This window comes from Mus caroli, chromosome 1 (assembly GCF_900094665.2).
Source record: "Mus caroli chromosome 1, CAROLI_EIJ_v1.1, whole genome shotgun sequence".
In the NCBI taxonomy this organism is placed as follows: Eukaryota; Metazoa; Chordata; class Mammalia; order Rodentia; family Muridae; genus Mus; species Mus caroli.
The window spans coordinates 127,184,365-127,205,144 of NC_034570.1; the positions used below are offsets into that span (position 1 = coordinate 127,184,365).

Consider the following 20,780-nt stretch of genomic DNA (forward strand, 5'->3'; position numbering starts at 1 on the left):
TTAGTGACTTCTGAAGGTGTACCAGGTACTCTGTACTTTTCCTTCAATTTAATCCTCACAGTGGCCCCCAAATGCTGACTATTAAGTCTCGGCCTGTAGGTGAGGAACAGGTTCAAAAAAGGCCATGGACAGGAAGGGGTTGATCTGAAATCTTACAGTCAGGCCTTTAAAGCTGGTATAGTTTCTATTAACCCAAGGAGTCAGGGTCCCAGAGACACAAATTGTCCAGGGCAAGGGTTGACCCAGAGTCTTGGTGCACACCTGTAATAGCAAGCATGGTCCATCAGGATCCAGGGTGGAGAAGGACATCCAGATAGTGTGAATGTAATGGCAACAGACCTCACTAAATGTCCCAAATCTGGCAACGGGTACTCAAGCAAGTAAGGGGGCCAGCCAGGCTCCCTGAACCACCAAAATCTTACAGAACCCCCCAGGTAGATGCATCCCTTTAAAAGTTACAGGCTCTAGGCAGATGCCCAGGAAGATCTGTCATGTCCATGGGACATTACAAGGCCAGCTTTCTCCATGCGTCATGTGGCATTGTGGCTGTGGAGCTAAGTGCTTGAGGCACAACCTAACGGTTCCTTGTTGGAAAGGACGGAGGGAAACCATGGCCTCTGTATCAGCTCCTGCCTCCAGGTTCCTGTCCTGTGTGAGTTCCTGTCCTGACTTCCTTCAGTGATGACAGCAATGTGGAAGTATAGGCCAGATAAACCCTTCCATCCCCAAGTTACTTTGGTCATGGTGTTTCAATAGAAACCCTAAGACACCACAGCTAACCTTAAACTTGCCATCCCCCTGCCTAAGCTTCCTGAACATCTGAGATTACAGAATATATACCACCATACCCAGCTCTGGTTCCTTTGAATAGATTTCTAACTCCTTTGGTCTAGATTCTGGAATCAAACGGATAATTTAGAGGCTGAAATGCAGCCTCCATTCTGTGTGCCCTACTTCAAAGTGAGACATAAGTGAACATTTCCATGGATGTAGTGGGTGCGTGCTTATAAACCCAGGCAGAGCAAGTTCAATGTTCACCCTCAGCCAACTATCAAATTAGAAGCCAGTGTCAGCTACATGAGACCCAGGTCTTGAAAAATGAGGGCAGGTGGTGAGGGAGAAGAGAGGGGAAGGGGAAAGGAGAGTGGAAGGGCAGAGGAGAGGAAAGAGAGAAGAGGAGAGGAGAGGAGAGAGGAGAGAGGAGAGAGGAGAGAGGGGAGGGGAGGGGAGGGGTTCTAGAGTCTAGTTCTGGGGCTGTGCTGTGGGTGGTCTGGTTCATGCTTTGTGGGGTGGTGGTCGGCGTTTAGCAGGACACACATGCTCCAGCTAAGGCTGAGGAAGACTAACCCCTGATGAAGACAGAACACTGCACCTTAGGCAGTGGACATCATCAGAACAGTACCTAAGGCAGGAGATCTGAACAGAGGGATCCTTAGCTGCCTCCTCCCTTTCAGTAAGAGCTACAACAGCTACAACCTGAAGGCCCTGGGGAGTTAATCTCACTGGCAACCTCACCTAAGAGGGTGAGGATACACAGGACACTGGGGGGAGGTCCTTTGGAAGCCACCTGTGTTCATTCCTTCCTTCCGATGTTTCCCCAGAGCCTACGGGCCCAGCCTACTCTTCCCCATCAAACACAACCCCACAGCTGCTGCTTCTCCTTGCCCAGCTCTCCTGCAGCTAGCCAGGAAGGAGCTCTTGCTGCCCATCTACCTCTCCATCTGCAAGCCTGCCTCAGTCTCAGGTGCACACTGGTTTGCCCTTGCCAGCTGCTTGACAAGCTTCTCATGAATTAAGCAGAATTAGAAGAAAGAAAGAAAGAAAGAAAGAAAGAAAGAAAGAAAGAAAGAAAGAAAGAAACCCAGAGGAAGAACTGGGGATCTAGGAAGCACTACATCCTAGAGATTAAATTCAAATTCTGGCAATTCTGGCTCTGATACTCATTTGCTTGCCTGACTTCCGGTGGCTTTCCTATTTTTTTTTTTTTTAGGTCTCCATTTCTTCATTTGTAAGTCCCAAGAAATAATGACCCATATGCCATAGAAGCCACGCCATCACACAATCAGTAAATATTACACATAGGTATTGCATTCTCGAGCTGTCCTTTTCCTTCTCCCTGGAAGAATCCAGTAGCAGGGCTCCTACAAAGTGCCTCCGCAGCATAGGGACCTTGGTATTCTAGGCTCCATGGCACCTTGGAGACTCTGTAGAGAGAAGGCGGAGCCTCCTGTCTGGATGGCTGCCAGTTCTCCCCAAAGGAAAGGGCCTGTTTAGTGGGTCACCAAGGGCAAAGAAAGTCTGTGTCTTCAGAGTCTGAAGGGTAACCAGTACTTAAAATGCTTGTCTGGGAAAGAAGCCAGGCATCTGAAGCCTGCAGTCTTTGCCTGGGGGTCTGTTTGGGGGAAGTTGCTCCTTCGTGGTCATGTTTCACACTCTTAAACTGGTCCAGCTCTTGTGTACATACATAGATGCACATGTAAATGCATTGTGTGCTGGGAACCAGAGTGTGCTGGTACCGATGTGCACTGATCCATGGGAACGCATGCTACCCGCTACACACTCCAACATTCAACCTCACCCAAGTCCCAGGCATCTGCTCCATGTGCCACACGACCCATCATGCCTATACATGCAAAGCGCTGGGTGCATTTGTTCTTACTAGTCATCCCGAGGTCACAGTTTATAACGCCACCGGCTCTCTATGAAAACATCTGGAACTCTTGACTCAAATCTCCTGCACCCAGCTCTACCCAACAGCAGGACGCCAATGGGATAATTCTCAGACAACTGTGCAGGGGACAGGCAGTGGGAGTGGCTGACCATACTGACCAAAGTGCTAGTTCTTGGTGCCCACATCCCAAGTAACAGCAGCACCATCAGACACACTGGGCGAGACTGCAACCCAGAAATTAGAAGGCTCTGCAGTGAAACCACCCACTCCTGTGGCCCTGAAATGTATCATTGAGCTATCTAAAATAGGTTCCAGGATGGCCCAGGCCAAGGCATGGCTCCTGCCGAGAGTCCCCGGTTGCCTTACTGAGGTCTGGATGGAATGGAATGAAGAACTATGTATAAACACAAGATGTACAGTGGTGTTGACAGCAAGAGCGGGAAGCCTGCAGAACATCCATGATCCCTGCCTCCCTTACCCAGCTGTTGCACCAAGCTAGGCAGAGGAGTACAGAAGCCTAACAGGTCCTGGACCCCTACCTTGTTGTTGTTGTTGTTGTTTTTAACATCTCACATACCAGAGGTATAAGATCTGGGATGGGCCCAACTGCGTTCCTGTCTCCACCTCTACTGAAATCCCAGTCTGCACACTGATGTTTGCTGGCCAGAAGGAAGCAGGGGCTTGACTTTATTGAACCAAGTGGAACGGAACCAGGGAGGTTTGGGTGTCCAGCCTCCCCAGCTGCAGAATCAGCAGCATGCGGAGGTGTCTGACTTGATGGCAGGGATTCTATGGGCTTCTGTTGGAGGTCACCTCCCCATATAGGGTAGTCAGCTGGGTCTGGTGCCCTGGCTCTTTTATGTGTAAGAGAGGGAAGGCTGTAGGCTCCCTGGACATCAAACACTTGTGGGTAATCCAACAGGGGGTGGGGGGAGGTCAGCCAGAGCAAATGAGAAACAGGTGACGTCCATTTCCTTCTGCTGGCTGGCTAGCAGAGGAACTCCCGGCAAAGGGAAAGAAAGGCTTGTCAGGAACAGCTTCCCTGGGACAAGGGGTGGGGGGACCTATAGCCAGGTGCTCTGAGTCCTCCAGATCCTCAGCAGGGACTCATTTTAAGATGTAAATAGTATGCGGAGTCAGGAATATGGTCCAGGTGGAAGATAGGCAATATCAGGCCTGGGAACCAGGTACATATAGGTCAGACTCCCTCTCCACGACGTTGTATTTAAAAATAATAATAATAATAATAAAGAGAAAAAGATACAGGCAAGAAACATGAAAAGACAGTGTGAAGGGAGAAAAGATGAGATGAAACTCAGACAGGGATCTAACTTATGTGAGATGCAGGCTCCCTTCATCTGAAAGGATCCAAAGAGCAAATGTGCACCACGGAAGAAATTCTCAGAAGACAGAATCTTTGTTCAATGGAAAGAAGGGGTGGGGGTGGGGGGAGGACCTTCCGACAGTGAACGCTTTCCAGGAAAATAAGGTAGTGAGCCCTCTGTTACCAGGAGTGTGTAAACAGAACACCCACCTGCCTCTGATGCCACAGAGGGATTAATTTCAGCATTTAGTGGGCGGCTCACTTAGACAATTCCCACTCTTTGGTTCTAAGAAATCCCAGGGAAGGCTGAGCAGGTTGTAGAGAGGAGGGCATCTCGCTGCAGTGAGATGAGCAGCAGCAGCCGCAGCCGCAGCCGCAGCCGCAGCCGCAGCAGGCGGGTGCTGAACTGCAGCTGTGCACCTTGGAGACTCAAGCTGCAGGAAGCACCCTGCATCATTATGAGTCCTAGGGCTAGAGGCTGAAGAACTGGGAATGAACTTATTGGAGAGGGGCAAGACTGAGGGTAGCAGAGGAGGAGAAACTGGTTGGGCAGTTTGGGATGAGGGGCAGGGAGTGGCTGATTACAGCCCCAGAAGCAGATTGGGCACAGGACAGAAGAAATAAACCAAGAAAGTATCAGGAAACACCCACCAGGGTCCCAGAAGGCTCAGTCCCGTTTAAGGTCTCCCGGCTTGGAGTCAGTCAATCGTGGGAAGAGCATCATCCTGAGTATGTTTTCGGGGGAGCCACAGCAGCTCTGGGCACCCTTGCTCCTCAAACCTTCTCCACAAGATAGAAAGAAAAAGGGCCTACCCCTAAGACCTACTCAGCTCTTGCCCTCTGAGACACAGAACCCAGGTTGTCTTGTGAAGAGACCAGCTTCAGTCCTGCCATCAGGAGCAGCGGAACAGGACTCCCCATCGACCCTTTGGTGGAGACCCAAGCCTGGCCTTGGATGAAGCCATCCTGAAAGTGGCAGGGAAAGAAATGGTCTGCTTGGTGGAAGGCAGGAGCCCTAAGGTCCTGTGTCATCTCCTATTCCACCCGAGCACATTCACCGGCTGGTCCAGCATGCTGTCGCAAACCATCAACCTGTAATTCCAAAACTCCCCTCTAGCCAAATGCCACTACTCATTTGAAGGTCAGCAGGAAGGGTTGCCGACACTCTTTCAAGGCCTCAGAGAGTTCCTGGGATCACCAACCACGCTTGTGGGTGGAGCTTCTGGTACTAGGTGAGCTTGCACACACACACACACACACACACACACACACACACACACACAGCTGTGTCAGGGCAAGTTATCTAGAGTCACGTGTCCACTCCCCCCGACTAAGGCACAGGAGGAAGGATGGCGAGAAGTGCTTGGGAAAAGAGGTCATCCCCACAGCACTTGATACAAGTCCAGAGTGCATTCTCCGAAGCAATCCTTTCCAACCCTCCTCCCCAACGCCCCAGTGCCTTAGAAATGGATAGCTTCCTGCCTTTTCTCCTTAATTGTATTTGGTCGGTGCTTTTGAGGGTAGAGAACTGTTGCCATGGAAACCCATCCATGGATGCCAGACACCTTCTGTGAAGAAATGGGACTAGGAATGCCAAGACCTGGGTTCTTTCTCACCCTGACCTCGGGCCATCTTAACTGTTTTACTCTGTTCCAGTCTTTCCTGGAAGGCTGAACGCTTGGGGAGTCAACAAACTGACTGCTTTAATCTTCCGATAAAGAGCTGATGAGCTGAAGGAAGTATGACTTGGGGGTGCAACTGTAATTTTAACTTCTCTATGTTAATATAAGTGCTCTTTGATCCACCCAGGATGTTTACCACGGTCTAATCAATCCCTGCCTCTGCCCTTACAGGATGAGCCATGAGAGGGTCTCTTCCACTCATAGATGGGGAAACTGAGCCCTGGAGGAGGAACCAGAACTTAGGACTTCTGGACAAAGATTCGGGGACTATCACTTTCTGCTTTGCCCCAGAGCTGGCCTACTGTCCTTCCTCCAGAATCAAACGATCTCACGGACTATCAAGCTAGGGTACTAGAACTGGCCTATTTCCCCTGGGGCTGGCCCTTAGCCTTCTATGGCTTTCCACTGTCTCCGGGGGGACCGTAGTTACTTGGCAGCTTTCAGGTTAGGGAAGGGACCAAGAGCCTGGTTAGATCATCTGGGCCCCAGCTGAAACGGGGAAGGCATGACCAGCTTGCAGTTCTTCCCCTTTATTCCACAAAGGCTCCTATTTGTCCCAGCTCCCTGCCCTTGGCCTGCAGAGTCGGGTCTGAGATGGTACTGGGGAATGTGCATAAGCTGATACTGGGCTTCAAGGGTGGGAACAAAAACTCCTTGACTTTGGCCATGGGGAGACATCATCGCAGCCTTGTCCCCAGATGCTGCCCTGCTGCACACCTGGGCATACCTGTATAGGCCCTGGGATGCCAACTGGCTCTACCTTCTCCCTCACGCCTCCTGGTCCTCTCTACCTCATCTGCACACAGGAAGAAGGCTTGGCCTAAAGTCATCAGCCACCTCCTATCATCTGACTAGGCAGTGTATTCTGGGGCCTGATGCCACCACCGTATCTTGGTCTTCTCATCTAGAGGCAACACGGAAACCTCTGCAGACTTCACACCTCTCCCCTCCACCCGAGGGCGAAGCTCCACAGCTCTCCACGAGGCCATGAGAATGGCTCTGCTGGCCCAGGACCAGTGCACACACACCTTCATCAGACCCCTCCACACCTGTGGGCCCTTCCTCCTCTTAGGTCTCCCACAAAAGAGCTGTAACTGAGGACTCAGGAACGAATGGATTCTTTGGCTCAGGCAGCAGGTTCTTGCCTTTGGCCCAGCATCTGACCAGTTAAAAAGGGAGGAGGTCCCTGGTCGCCCGATAATTTGTTAAGTGATGGGGAAACAACAGCTCAGCAGGAATAAGGGACCACGGCTCAACTTCTCTTCCTCTCCTGTCCCTAGCCAACTCTACGACCATCTTTCAGAGTTTCTGTGGTGACCTTTCTTGAGAAGCAGCTAAGAGGCCTTTGATGGGCAGTGTGGGAAATGCCTTGAAGAAGGAGGGCTAGATTAACTAACCACACCCCAAACAGAGGAAGTTCTGACCTTAAACATGGAGCTCTGCCCTCTACTCCAACACCCCTCTTCCCCTGCCCAAAGCATATGAAGGCCCTGTCCCCTCAGCCCTTTTAGACTATGTACATTCATTCCGAGATAGCCCCATGTCTCAAGGCCCAATTCCATGGCCTCCTTTGGTGAGGCCTAAGACAGGCCTCCCTTCTCAGTCCCTCTCTAGACCCCAGTCCAGTTTTCATTCTCCACATAGCTCCAGGGGTGCCTGGTGCCTAGTTTTCCTTGTTGTCTGTCTAAGCCCACTGAATGGAGAGCTCCTTGAGGGCAGGATCTCTGAGAGGCTCAACAGGCAATAGGGTGGCACTTCTGCCTGTCACTTCTACACACTCCACCCCATCTCTCCTTTCCACTCTCAAATCGAATTTGGGGGGGGGGGGAGCCGAAAGGCACAAGGCTGTTTTCCTCCCTTTGCCCTTGTCCAGTCTACCGACTGCCTCTGCGCGAGCCATCTGTGTCAGAGGCAGAATCCTTGTTCACCAGACCCTCACCACCCCACAGGCGGGGAGGTCTCAGGAAGACTGCAGCAGGCTGAACAGGTTTCCTTCAGCATTCTCCAGGGGCCTTGGGCCAGCCCTAGCTTCTCTCTCCATCAATCTGGTCACTTGGACCGCCACCTTCCTCTTGGCCCCGCCCTTTCACACGCTCACGACACGCCCCTTCCCAGCCCCCAGCAGAGCCGGTACCAGACTACAAGGTACCCAGGAAGATGGGGTCCCTGGGCTCTGACGCCTGAGGACCCACATTCACTGCAACAAGTCTGTGCACTTAAGGTGGCTAGCAGCCGATCTCCCGCAGCTCTTGTACTGCTGGTGCGGGCTACCAAGGCACAGCCGCCTCCTTAGGCACATCTTCCATGCATCCTTGTCTGAGGACAGGGACTCTACAGAAAGAAAACACGGTTCCCGGGCTGGCTCGGGATTTTTTCCTCGGACTGTTCAGGCTTGGAGAACAATGGAGCAGCTCTCTGGCTTCCTCCGCCGAGCAAGCTTTGTTTCTCTCTTCCCGCCAGCTTGGCTTTCATTAGCCAAAGGGCAAAGGCTTCTCGGGAGTCTCCTTGCAAAATCCCAGACCTTTCCCTAAAACATTTAGGGGGATGGGGTGACTGCTTGGGGCTGGGGGAACGGACGTGTATCCAGATGCGCACAGCTGGCTGCCCGCCCGCCTCCTTGGCCCCAGACACTTCTTGCTGCCAGCTCCCCCACACCCGGGGAAATCCGACTCAAGCTCCCACCCGGGATTCACAGAGGAAGTGGAGCCTCAGCCCTGCTCCAAGGACCAACTAGCCCTCACATCTGCTTTCCCCACATCTCTGCTCTAGATTTGGGCTCCTACCCTAGGCTTCCCTAGCAATGCTGGATGCTGTGTTATTCAGTGCAGACCACTCCTCAGCTGGTGTTTCTACCAACCTCACTGTGGTTTTCCATATTAGGACTCTGGACCTTAAAATTCAAGGGAGCTAATGATTTCGGAGCCCCCAAGTCCCCCCGTCTCCATTGTCCACCCTCACTTCCAACAAGCCACAGCAGAGCCCAGGCTCCCATCAGCGACATCTTTAAGGCACACGTTAGCCAGACACAGCTGGAGGTAGGCCAGCTCTGCACATCTGGGCAGTAATACCCCTCCTAACCTGGCCAGTGATCGGTATAGAAGGGAGAAAGGGGGAAAAGCAAACCTCTCCCTGCAGCTGGCCAGGAGAAAACCAGGGGCGGGGTGGGGCGGGGCAGCAAGTCTTACCTAGCATCTGGCTGAAGAGTAGCTGTTCCAGGTCGCCCAGCACGGTAACCACAAGCTCGGGGTCCACCTTGAGGAAGGCCCGCTCCTCCTGGCCCTTGGCAGAGGGCACAGTCCCTGAGCCCTTTTGCGCTTTAGCCTTGCTGGAAAGCAGTTCGTCATCCGATTTGCCATCATCGCTTACCGCTGCCTCAGGCGCCTTGCTGAGAGGCTTGACCTCCGCATAGGGTCCCCGAGGAATCCGGCTAGGTTTGCCTAGGCTGGGCGCTAGCGGAGCCAGTGGGGTCTTGGCGCCGCCGGTAGAACCACCTTTGGGTTGGAAGAGCGAATGCTCAGACTTGGACAGCGTCTTGGACATCAGAGGAGTCTCGCGGCCCTTGGGCCCCAGTTTGCCCAAACCCTTGGGTGCTTTGGCCATATCATCACTCCACTCAGGCTCATACAGCTGCAGCTTTTTCTCGGAGTCCGTGAGAAACGAGAGGTTGGTGAGCGACTTCTGTTTGCGCAGGTTGGAGGTAGGCAGCCCGCCGGGGACACGACTGTCCACGCTGCCGGACTTGAAGACCTTCAGCTCCGCTGCACTGGCCTTGGCCATACTGCCACCGCCTCCTGCCGCCTTGGCGCGCTTGGGCAGCATGCCTCTGCTGTCCACCGCGGCTGCCTTTCTGCTGGCTCCCCGAGGCTCGTCCGCGCCCTCGTCGCCGCCGCTGCCGCTGCCGCCGCTCAGCTCCACCTCGGGCTGCACGCTCTTGACGCTGCTGCCCAGCATTCTGCCTGCGAGGAGCGCATGGACGATCCGCGCGTCTGCAGGCACGGGGCGGGGGAGGGGGCGGGAGCGCCGGGAGAGGAGGGGGCGGAATGGGGGGGAGGACGGAAGAAACCGCGGAGGAAGGGGAGAGGAAGGGGAGGGAGCAAGGGGGCGAGCGGAGGGCGAAAGGGAAAGAAATGCGGAGAAGGAAGCCGGGGAAGAGGAAAAGGCAAGGAAATAGCGGGTTGATGGGGCGGGGTCGAAGGAAAAGGGGCGGGGCGGGGAGAATATAAATTAAAAAATTTGTATCAGTCAAAGGAACGATAGAAAACCAGCGGCTCCATCGAAGCCAGGTCGTGCTGTGATGCTGGGATCTCGTCTCTGTCCCCCGGCTAGCCGATCCGTGCTCCGGGCTGCACACTCCGGGGCAGCGCCCTCTCTCTACTCCTCCCTCCAGCTCGTGGAGAGGCTGCGGGCTGCAGCTCCCAGCGAGAAAGAGGGGAGGGGGAAGGCGGGGAGCAAACAGGAGGAGGGGTGGAGTGTGCGCAAGGGGAGGGAGGGAGGGGAGAGAGTGTGTCTATTTCTGGCTCGGGAGGGGGAGGTGTCTGTGAGCTGAGCCCCGGGGGCACAGAGAGGATCCCACCAGCTTTTCTCCTTGCTTTCTACAGAGAGATGGGGTAGAAGGTTCCCTGCTGCATCTGGAAAAAAGCACGAGTGGAGGAGGGGAGACTTAGGGGTACAGGTAAAGGTACTGGGAAAGGGTGTCTTTGACCCAGGAGAAAGAGTGGCCCTGTAGGTCATGGGTAGAAACTGGCAGAGCCTGAGGGAAGCTCTCACAAACCATTACCTTTGGTTTCCCTCAGAAATTCTTTATCTTTAGTTACCTTTAGTCTCTGTGGTATTTTGCCCTCCTAAACCCAGAAGGTAAGGGACACAGGACAGAACAGGCTGCTTTAGACAGTGCCTAGGGTTGACAGGGACAGGGAACTGAGGAGTTGAAGCAGCTAACCCTTGGGAGCAGGGGTCTGAGTCACCATTCCACTTGATCACATGACCTTGTCAAAGTCATTGAACCTCTGTTGCTCTTACAATGGTTTTAATCCTAGCCTCCTAAGAAAAAGGGCTTTGGGACACTAAGGACACAGAGGAGAGTTAGCATAGGTCCCTTGGCAGAGCTGCAAAAGCATTTTTTTTTATATTTATTTATTTATTTATTTATTTATTTATTTATTTATTGGTTTTTGGAGGCAGGCTTTCTCTGAGTAGCCCTGGCTGTCCTGGAACTCACTCTGTAGACCAGGCTGGCCTCAAACTCAGAAATCCGCCTGCCTCTGCCTCCTGAGTGCTGGGATTAAAAGCGTGTGCCACCTCTGCCCAGCTGCAGAACCAACTAAAGAGATCCTGGATATGTTTGTTCTATCAGCATAGGAGCTCTCTAAGTACCATGCTAGCCCAGAGTAGGTATTAATGACTCAGGCTCTGAGGCCAGATGGCTGGACACTGGGTGCTGGCCAGAGCCCAGGGTACTGACCAGAGCCCTGGGTACTTTAACTTCCATGATGACCCCAGGGCTGGATTGAGATTCTATGAACCTTTCTAGGACAGGGACTGTAGCAGAGAGGCTGTATCTAGCACAGTGCTAGAAATGGGGTTATTGGGCAGAGAGATGAACTGTGAACTTTTAGCTGACCTTGGAGATCCAGAGAAAGATGGAGAGAGTCTACCCTTAAGGAACTTAATGCCTGACAGGGATACAAGGCAGACAACCCAAGACTCAGGGAGATAACTTTGTCCCTGTGAAAAATGCAATGTCACACACTTATCTCAGGAAGACAGGCATGGATATTTTGTGTTCTAGTTACAGAAGTGGCAAGAGGTGCTGCCTCACAGTGCAGGCAGAGGTCTGGGTGTTGAGATTCACCAGGCAGAGTACGCTCAAAGGCCCTAAGTCCAGATCTTGGGAAACTCAGAGGTGGAGCCAAGCCTGCAAGTCCATGTAGGACACAGAGATTTGAAGCTGGTCAGAGGACTGTTGGGGACGTTCCAGCTAGACTCTGAGCTGTCACAGGACACACAAACACTCATGCTTGTGCCTGAACATAAGCTCCTAGTTCAAGTAAGAGCTGGAGTGTCTCTGATCCCACAGATGACTTGTAATAGTGTCACAAACCACTGGACCTTGGGAATCCTCCTGCTTCAGCCCCCTGAGTGCTAGGATTGTAGGGGAAAAATCATTTTAAAAGTTCTCATTCTTATCTATCTGCCATTCTGTAATTTATATAATATTTCCCTGACTTCATCACACGGGGATGTTGCTGTCTCTAAAAATTGCAATTTGAAAATCAAAGGCGGCAGGTGGGCGGATTGATCAAGTACTTGGTTGTTATTGATAGTCCCCCACCCCCACCCCGCCCCCAGCATATAAATTCTTCTCCTCTAGTTAACAATCTGACTAAACAACCCCATGTCCATTCACTCATGCCTACTGCTGCAGCCAATACCCCTGGCTGAACCTGATCCTTCCCCTCTGATGGCCATATCTGTAGGGAGGCCTTCAGCACTTTGTGAGGCCCTATTCCATGAGTCCTTCTGTCCATCTGCATTTCCTTTGCTCCGGATGCCCACTGCCCCCGGGACCTGACCTTCCTTCCGCCACGGTTGTCTCACTCCCTTACTTGATCCTGTGTGTCAGCTCAGTTCTTCCTCTTCTCTGTATCCTCTTTGTTCCTCTAGCCTGTCTCTCACGGGATTTCGTATTCCCCAAATCTCAAGTTCCTTCCCTCCGTCCAGTAAATAGCCCCTGAAATTCTGCTTCTCTTCAGAAGAGGACAGACCAGATGAAAGACTTTGGGCTGAAATCAGGTTGGTAGCTGTTCTCACCAGAATAGAGGTCCCACCCCTTTCTACCTTCTAAGCCTGGGGTCCCTTTCCCTCCCCCACAGCACGTCACCTGTCAGTTTCTGAGATGTAAAATACTGTCTATGCACAATGTCACAAATTGCCTCACTGCCAGGATCCTTGAGAGCCGTCTTCCTCCTGTCTTTATAGGATCTTCCTGGGGCCAGGTAGCAGTCCCTTACACACCAGCCTGGCATCTTGGAATACTCCAAGGCTCCCTAGCACACCTCTGTCTCACTCTTTCCTATTCTTTTCACATCCTCAGTGTTTCCCAACCGTCCTCTTCTGGAGGGAGGATGCTCTGCTGCCGTGGCAACAGCCATTCTGGCATCTGTCGATAAAGCCGAGATGTACAGAGCATTTCCTCCAGTGATTCCTAAAAAGAGAGGGTTCTGCCATGTCATATTGTCTCAAGATCAGCCCTGAGCCCCTCAGCCTCAGCCATTTCCCCCTTTGCCACCCTGAGAAAATGCCAGGTCTCAAATGGTTTGTTGCTCAGAGACCAATGATCCTCAAGGGACTGCAAGATTGGGGGGGGGGGGAGGCAGTGGGCTGGGCAGACAGAGGGTGCTGATGATGTCAGTGATCTGAGAGTTGGCTCCTGCCAGTTCCTACTGGGAAGGTGGGGAAAGAGGCTGGTTTGGAATCATTTATATCTTCAGTCCCTAGCACTCTTATAGCTTGACACCCTGTGTCTGCCCATTTTGGTACTAGAATTAGGATGTACGATTCAACCATGTCTATTGACTGATAGCTTTGAAGCAGTGTAAGGAAGGAAGATGTAGGAACAGGGCCAAGGAAAGGCATGCTGTGGGGACTTTACATTGTCACACTCCTGTGACTGAAAAGGATGTAACACAACGTGGGGTGGTGGGTGGTCTGGGGCTCCGCTTGTTGGGATAGTGTTAGCAGAGCTGGAGAGAAGGCACTGGAAGGGAGAAGAAGGTAGAAATGAGAGCTGAGCTGTTCCTGACCCAGTGACCTCGAAAGGTGACCTTGGAAAGAAGGAATGTGAGGGAGAGGGCATGGTGGCAGGGGTGGGGTGGGGAGTCCACACCCTGCTCCCTACAGAGCTCAGCACAGAGTTTGGGGACAGGCATCATTCTTGTTTCGGTGCCCAGAGTTAGGATCTGGAGAACAAGGACTAGAAACCCGATCATGTGTGTTGTATGTGCAAGCCTAGCCTGTTATCCCCGGCTAGGGCCTGGCACCATCAACCCCAAAGAGTGACAGCACTTTAAGGCTTTCTGTGTTCACCCCCCCCCCCATAATAACCTTCTTTGTAACTTTCCAAGAAGATTCTGATACACCCCTGTTCTTCTACCAGGTCATTTCCCTAAGTCACTCCACCCCTCAGCAGGGACCTCAGAATGTGGGCAAGACCGGCCAGAGGCTGTGGAAATAACTGATGTTTGAGCACAGAGACTCTAGAAAGACAGCTCCCAGTTGCTCATGCTGGTTCATGGCCAGCTGGGATAGATGTTGGGGATTGAACAAAACACAAAACGGAAACCCTTTTCCTCAGTGGGACAAGACAGACAACGAATTGGCTTAGAGATACCAGCTACTTAAAAGCGCTAAGGAAGGGCCGACAAGATAGCTCAGTGGGTAAGCACGCTTGCCCCTGAGCTTGGCAAATTCAGCTCCATTCCCAGAAACCAAAGCGTGGAACCGACTCCGTAGAGTTGTCCTCTAGGGTCCCACGGACACACGCAAAATAAATTAAAAAAAAATGCTAGGGAGAAAGAGTCTGGATGAAAATAAGAAATTCATGGTGCATTTTTGAAAGACAAGGAAGATGTTGGAGAGAAAGAAGAGGGGTGAGAGGATGTGAGAAAGTGGTGAGAGATTGGGGGTGGGCAGGGCACAGAGGGCCTTTTAGGTCTTTATATATAGATGTCATTTGGAATCACACAGGCAGAGAGAGAGAGACCTGGCTTCCTTCTGAGTCTTTTGTGGACACAAATTGTACAAGTTCTTGGCTGAAAGATGGTGGTGAAGATAGATAGTAGTGGAGACGGCTATGGAGACAGTGGTCATGAGAAGAAATCAGCAGTGGCGTTCAGTAGAGCCATTAGAACCTGCTCATGGGCTAAATGTGGGTGTGCAGGAGAGAGGGGGGTCAAGAATATTATCCCTGGGCTGGAGAGATGGCTCAGCGGTTAAGAGCACTGACTCCTCTTACAAAGGTCCTGAATTCAAATCCCAGCAACCACATGGTGGCTCACAACCATCTGTAATGAGATCTGATGCCATCTTCTGGGGTGTCTGAAAACAGCTACAGTGTACTTACATATAATAAATAAATAAATAAATAAATAAATAAATAAATAAATCTTTTTTTAAAAAGTGTCATAAGGCTAATTGTCAGTAGACCCTCTGTCAAAATTAAAATAAAAAAAAAGAAGAATATTACCCCTAAGGTTTTGGGCCTGTACAACTCTTGAATGGATTTTTTTTTTCCCCTTGAGACAAGGTCTCACCAAGCTAGCCTTGAACATAATATCCTCCTGCCTCAGTCTTTTCTGAATGCTGAAATTGCAGTGTGCTAACAAACCCAATGTCCCTCAACCCTTTGTGAAGGCTAATGCCCTTTCTTTAAGGATGCCACCCCCCTGCCCCACCTGCCCCGCCCCACTGCAGCCACTTTGATGATCCCCTAACATCTGTAGCCGTCATTCATCACCTGTTTGTGTTTCTCCAGAATCCATTTTTGGTTGAACTTGTCTTCAAAGGCTATCAGAGTCCCGTGCGCGCGCATAGTGGGCTCTCAGGAATATTTGCTGAATGACGACTGATTCAGTGAATGAATGCGTGACTCACAACAGATGTGTGGGGCCTGTAAACAGGGGTGACCTCTCAGTACCCTGTGGTGAGAGACAGCACAGCTGGCGCGTGGAGTGGGAGCCAGGCCTCTGGGATGCAGTCCCAGGAACATCTTTCCTCAGCAGCCCTGGGACAGGGGGAGGCCACTGATTCTGTCCTTGTCCCCTTCAAAGGAAATTCCATATCTTCAGGGAATGACCTTGGGAAATCTAGCTAGGAGGTCCACTTAAGCCCCCAAACTTCTACTGTATTCAGAGGTATGGGGGAGTTTTGCTACACATCTGAGAGAAAGGGGTAAGCAAGGCCACTGTATCCTCACAGCCCAGACTGTCTGCTACAGGTATAAGTACTAAACTAGGACTAGGGTCTGCCATCTACTCCTATGTGCATAAGAAACAGTTAATGACGGACACAGTGCTGTCACACAAACACCCCAGCACACTTATACCTCCAGGAACCCTCTTAGATTGGTCTACTTGCTTGCCAACAGCCCAGCTGCTAGCTTTGCTTTGCAATAGAATTGGTAGAGAAGACATTACTGTGCTCTCTCCAAGTCCCTGGCACACCCTCTCTAGTCCGACAGACTCCCTGAGCTCAGGGATTACAGGTTTTCATTCTAGGCTCAAAGGTCAGATGTATGAGCTTAGGGGAGAGATTATGATCTGCCTGCCTGTCGGGGAAAACGTGGCTTGAGATGAAAGAACAGTAACAGAACCAGGGTTCAGGAGATTTGCCCCCACCTTGCTCCCAACCCTGGACCATAGTCTGCCCCTACCCTGATCCTGCCCCAATCACAAAAGGACAGAAATGTGGATCAACCCAAACATATTCCCTGAACTCCCAGCTGCCTGGCCTCCTGCTCCTCTATGCCCCAATATGGGCAGGATAGGGATAACAATAACGCAGGGATGAGAGAGGGGGCCTGGAGAAGGAAACCAAGTTACTACCCCTTACACAAAGAGACAGGTCCTGAAAACACTAGAGGATGTCTCTTTAAGGCTGGAGAAGCATTGGCCCTCTTCCAGAGGTCTGCAGAACCTGAGGAAACAGGGTTTTAAAAAAGCCTGCTCTAGACCTAGCAATGTAAGGGCATCGGACAGGCCCTTCCTCTAGTCATGGGTTCCTCAGGAACCCCATGGCTAGAATGTCTGGGGCCAGCGGAATCTAGCTCTGGGCTATAGTATGCTGCTCCTCACTTATGACAAGTGTTCTGGACCCCATGCTTATGAGTACACTGTAGCTGTCTTCAGACACACCAGAAGGGGGCACCAGATCCCATTACAGATGGTTGTGAGCCACCATGTGGTTGCTGGGAATTGAACTCAGGACCCCTAGAAGAGCAATCAGTGCTCCTAACTGCTGAGCCATCTCTCCAGTCCAATCCTATTCTTATACATGAGGTCTTACTTCCTGGTGGCTGGTTTTCATGGAGGTAGGGTTGTGGGCCAGGGTCTGAAGGCTTGGAGGCCCTCCTTCCCCCCATAACCACAGCTCTGTGAATTGCAGGAGGAGGATCTTTAATGTGGTGGTCTGGATGACCTTTCAAGGTAAGGACCACTCCACCTCAGTGGCCTAGCTGCCACATGGGCCTGTGCTGACCAGTACACAAGCCCTCTACAGCTCTGGCTTCATCTCCTGGCAACCACGGCCCCTAATGCTCTTCTACTTGTCTCTGCCTAGGTCTAATCTCACCCCTGTACCTTTGCTTTGCCTGAACTTTTTATATATATATATATTCAAGTCCAATATATCTTGCAAGGCCCCATTGCCCAGGGATCCCTTGTTGACTGCCCCACCCAACTCTGTGCCCCTCCTCCCTGTTGATGTAGTTAAGAGCCGCGAGACCACATTCTGCTTAGTTGCATTCCAAGCCAGACCCTCTCCCACCACCGAGGTGAAATCCTCCTCGGTAAGATAGGTGATAGTGCACTGAGGCTTGCTGAACTGAGGGCAGGAGACCCTGCGGGCACCACATACCCGGGGCCCCCTTATATACGGTGTGTACCTTATAAACCCTATATGTCAGAGAGTATCATTATCTTTATTTTATGGAGAAAGAAACTTGCCCAAGATCACACTGGAGGTACCTTAGAAAAATCAGACTTCAAGTACAGGCCTTTGAGAGGCCTCCAGCCTACTCTCCTTCATCAATATGCAGCTGAGTCTGGAGACTTGCTTCGTACTGCATACTATTCCAAGAAGCATGGAGCCCCTAATACAAGAAAGCCCAAGGTCCCACTGATGAGACCCTCTAACCCCTATACTATTCCGGAGGGTAGAGTAGCGCCTCGACCACAGTCACAGTAAACCTGGCCCACTGAATCCAGGGAATGGCGAACGAGAGGGGACCCATCCCATGGACAGAGGATGTGGCATATAATACCACCAGTCTCCACTTGTCTCAGCTTCTCAAACTCTGTCCTTCCCAATCCCAGTGACCCTAACACTCCCTGCAAGCTTCAGATTAATCCTTGCTATATGGCATTAGATGCCTGTGTTCTCTGCACTGCCACTGGTCTTGTAAATTAGGTAGGGTGGGAAGATCTGAAATCTCTACTTCCTCTGCTCTTAGGACTTCCAGGAGATGCTGAGAGAAACACCTAATCTAGGGCACTCTGTCTGAAATTGTACTCATTTAAGACTACTTCCCCTCATTTCTCTGGCCAACAAGAAGTCCAGATGTTTCCACCTGGATGTGTCCTATATATTGCCATGGCAACTGTCCCATACACACAGCTTCAATGGCCCTTGCACACTGGGCCTCGGACGAGCTCTGTACCACCTAGATAACATGGTCCATAGACCAAGACTGGCCTAGATTGGTTGTCACGGCAACTATGGGCGTGAGGCAAGCAAAGGGAGAGAAGAGTAAAATGTGTGTGTGTGTGTGTGTGTGTGTGTGTGTGTGTGTGTGTGTGTATGTGTTGTGTGTGTGTGTGTGTGTGTGTGAGAGAGAGAGAGAGAGAGAGAGAGAGAGAGAGAGAGAGAGAGAGAGGACCCCATATATTCAGTAGAAGCAGGCAGGCAAACTACTTGGGTGAGTATATGTCCTTTTTTATGATCTAACCCAGAGTCAAAGCAGATCTTCCATGCAGTGTTGCTTGTCTCAGGCTGCTGAATCACAAGGTTACATGGAGCTGTGGAGATAATCTTATGCAACATTTCCCTCCAGGGAATAATTGACCTATTTGTAACAAACCCTATTGCCTCACTGTGGGCCAAGTAAACCCCAAACAGAAGGGAAACACAAGGTCCACAGTTGAGGTTGTCTTGCCAACCCATTGATGACATCCTAGCACAGAAAATAACTTGATGATCTGTATCCACAGACCAGATTTAGGCAGTCAGTAGACTGAGTCACCAAATGTCAGCCACATGTCCAGATAGATGACAGACATGTGTCTCTGAGACACAATGTCCATCAGTTTCTTAAGGAGGTTTGGAAGCGCCAAACAGTTAAAGATCACTGTATGAATAAAAAACCTTAACAGGATGTGGCCAAGACACTGCTTGGAGACACCTAGCCAAATACTGCCCAGAGAAGACACTCCCATGCTGTGGCAGCTCTCACTGGTCCACTGACACCTCTGGGCTTTTATTAGCGTTTTTGTTAGATTTCTCAGTAAGGCATAGTATTCCATAGAGGGCTGCCATGGATTTGCATTTCAATTATTTTTAACCGCTATCACTGGCAATTGGTGTAGAAAAATAGCTCTGCAAATCCTAGAAATAGTTCTTAGCGCAGTGGGCGGGGCTTTTACAGCTGTGGGCGGGGACTTCAGAGAAGAGCACTTCACCTTCTCAGAGTCCAGTCTTAGCAAAGGGAGCTTGCCACTTCAGCACTTCCTCCTGCGTCCGCATGGACCTACCTGGCTTCTAAGGCAGGAAGGATGCAGTGAGCTCACAGAACCCTGCTCCTGGCTGGACCTGTTTAGTTTGGAATCCCAGGCTCTGTATACGCAGCTTCTGCTTCCACTGAGGTTGAATCCCCCTTCAGTTTGGAAGTTCTCTTAGCTATCTGACCCCCATTTGCACTGCTGAATACCCTCAGTTTGTATTTCTGCCCTCAGTGGCAGTGGAATCCTTAAAAGTAGGTAAGGCTTGTGTGGTGGTGCATGTCTTTAACTCCAACACTTGGGAGGCAGAGGCAGGCAGGTCCTGTGGGTTCCAGAACAGTCTGGTCTATCGCCACAGCAAGTTCCTGACTAGCAAGTGCTACACAGTGAGGTCCTGTCTCAAGAAAACAAAACAAAGTAAGTTATATCCAGGTATTTCTTGACTTTCTCTTGTTCCCAGGGCTCTGGCTGCTCTGGGGTGTCCCTTCCTTAGCTTCCTCTGGGCCTCCGGTCCCCTCAAGGCCACACCCAGTGTGAATAGAAGACATTCATGGCTCCTGTGTCTGTTACCTTACTCTTCAGCTACTTGTCCCAAGCTCCTTCTCTGTAAGTCTGCTGAGCATCCTGGATGGGCAGAGCCAGGGGCTCTAATCCTCTTGCCAAGGGGGCCATGTGGGATATAAGAGGATATAGTCCAGTTTCTGCGAGGCACCAGGACGAGGACAGCTTTGACCCCTTGAGACAAAGCCCCTGTAGGTCCTTACCTACCCTGGGATTTCTGAGAAGACCACAGTACAGAGGTGCTAAGGAGGCTGGCCAGCCTTCACTGGGTGGGACAGAGCCAGTCTGGGGCAGTCCCTAAGATCAGGCCAATCTTATATGCTCAGGACTTCCCCCAAGGACTAAGGGTGCACACGAGCTAAGCAAGGGATTTCTGAGAAAGGCAAAACAAAACAAAACAAAACACCACCAAATAAAAAACAACTCAAGCAGTTGCCTACAGTTAAAGAGTGGCTCTCTCTACAGCGGCCAAGTGCAAGATATACAGGATCTGGGGATGAGGGCAGGGGTGTCATTCCCAGGAAAAGCACAAAGGAAGGTTTATCCCTAACTCATCTACTCTTCTAGTAGCAAGGACCCAGCTGAAGGGGAGTGGCCCCAGGCTACTTGTGATGGAGTTGTAAAACTTGACAGGCCTCTGGACATTCTCACAGAGTCTGGGAAGACCTACCTCAATGGCGGGCAGGATCATTCCCAGGCCTCTGGACATTCTCACAGAGTCTGGGAAGACCTACCTCAATGGTGGGCAGGATCATTCCTTGGGCAGGGGATTCTGGACTGTATAGGCAGCTAGAGGGGAGGACTGAGCACCGGGGTGCATGCATTCGCTGCTCCCCAATAACTGTTTCAAGCTCCTGACGGCTCAGCCTTTCCGTCATGAGGGACTGGAACTGTGCCACTACTGATGCTTCTAGTTTCCAGGGTGTCGTGAGGCTAGAGCTCTATGCTGACTTCTGAGACAGGACACAGGTCAGAGCAGAAGCATCGCTGGGGTGCTCTGTGGATCCTGCACGGCTGCACAGCTCCCAACTGTATCCCAAACTCCTCGAGGA

The 20,780-nt window shown here is 51.4% G+C and overlaps 1 protein-coding gene across 2 annotated transcripts in view; it reads right to left on the reverse strand.

Annotated features, from left to right (window-relative positions):
- Nucleotides 1-20,780, reverse strand: part of Nav1 (neuron navigator 1) — a 249,457-nt gene that overhangs the window by 137,617 nt on the left and 91,060 nt on the right. For both annotated transcript variants that reach the window (XM_029481039.1, XM_029480839.1), the window contains exon 4: nt 8,863-9,663. In XM_029481039.1, coding sequence (XP_029336899.1) covers nt 8,863-9,663 — 801 coding nt within the window. The remainder of the gene's footprint in view (nt 1-8,862; nt 9,664-20,780) is intronic.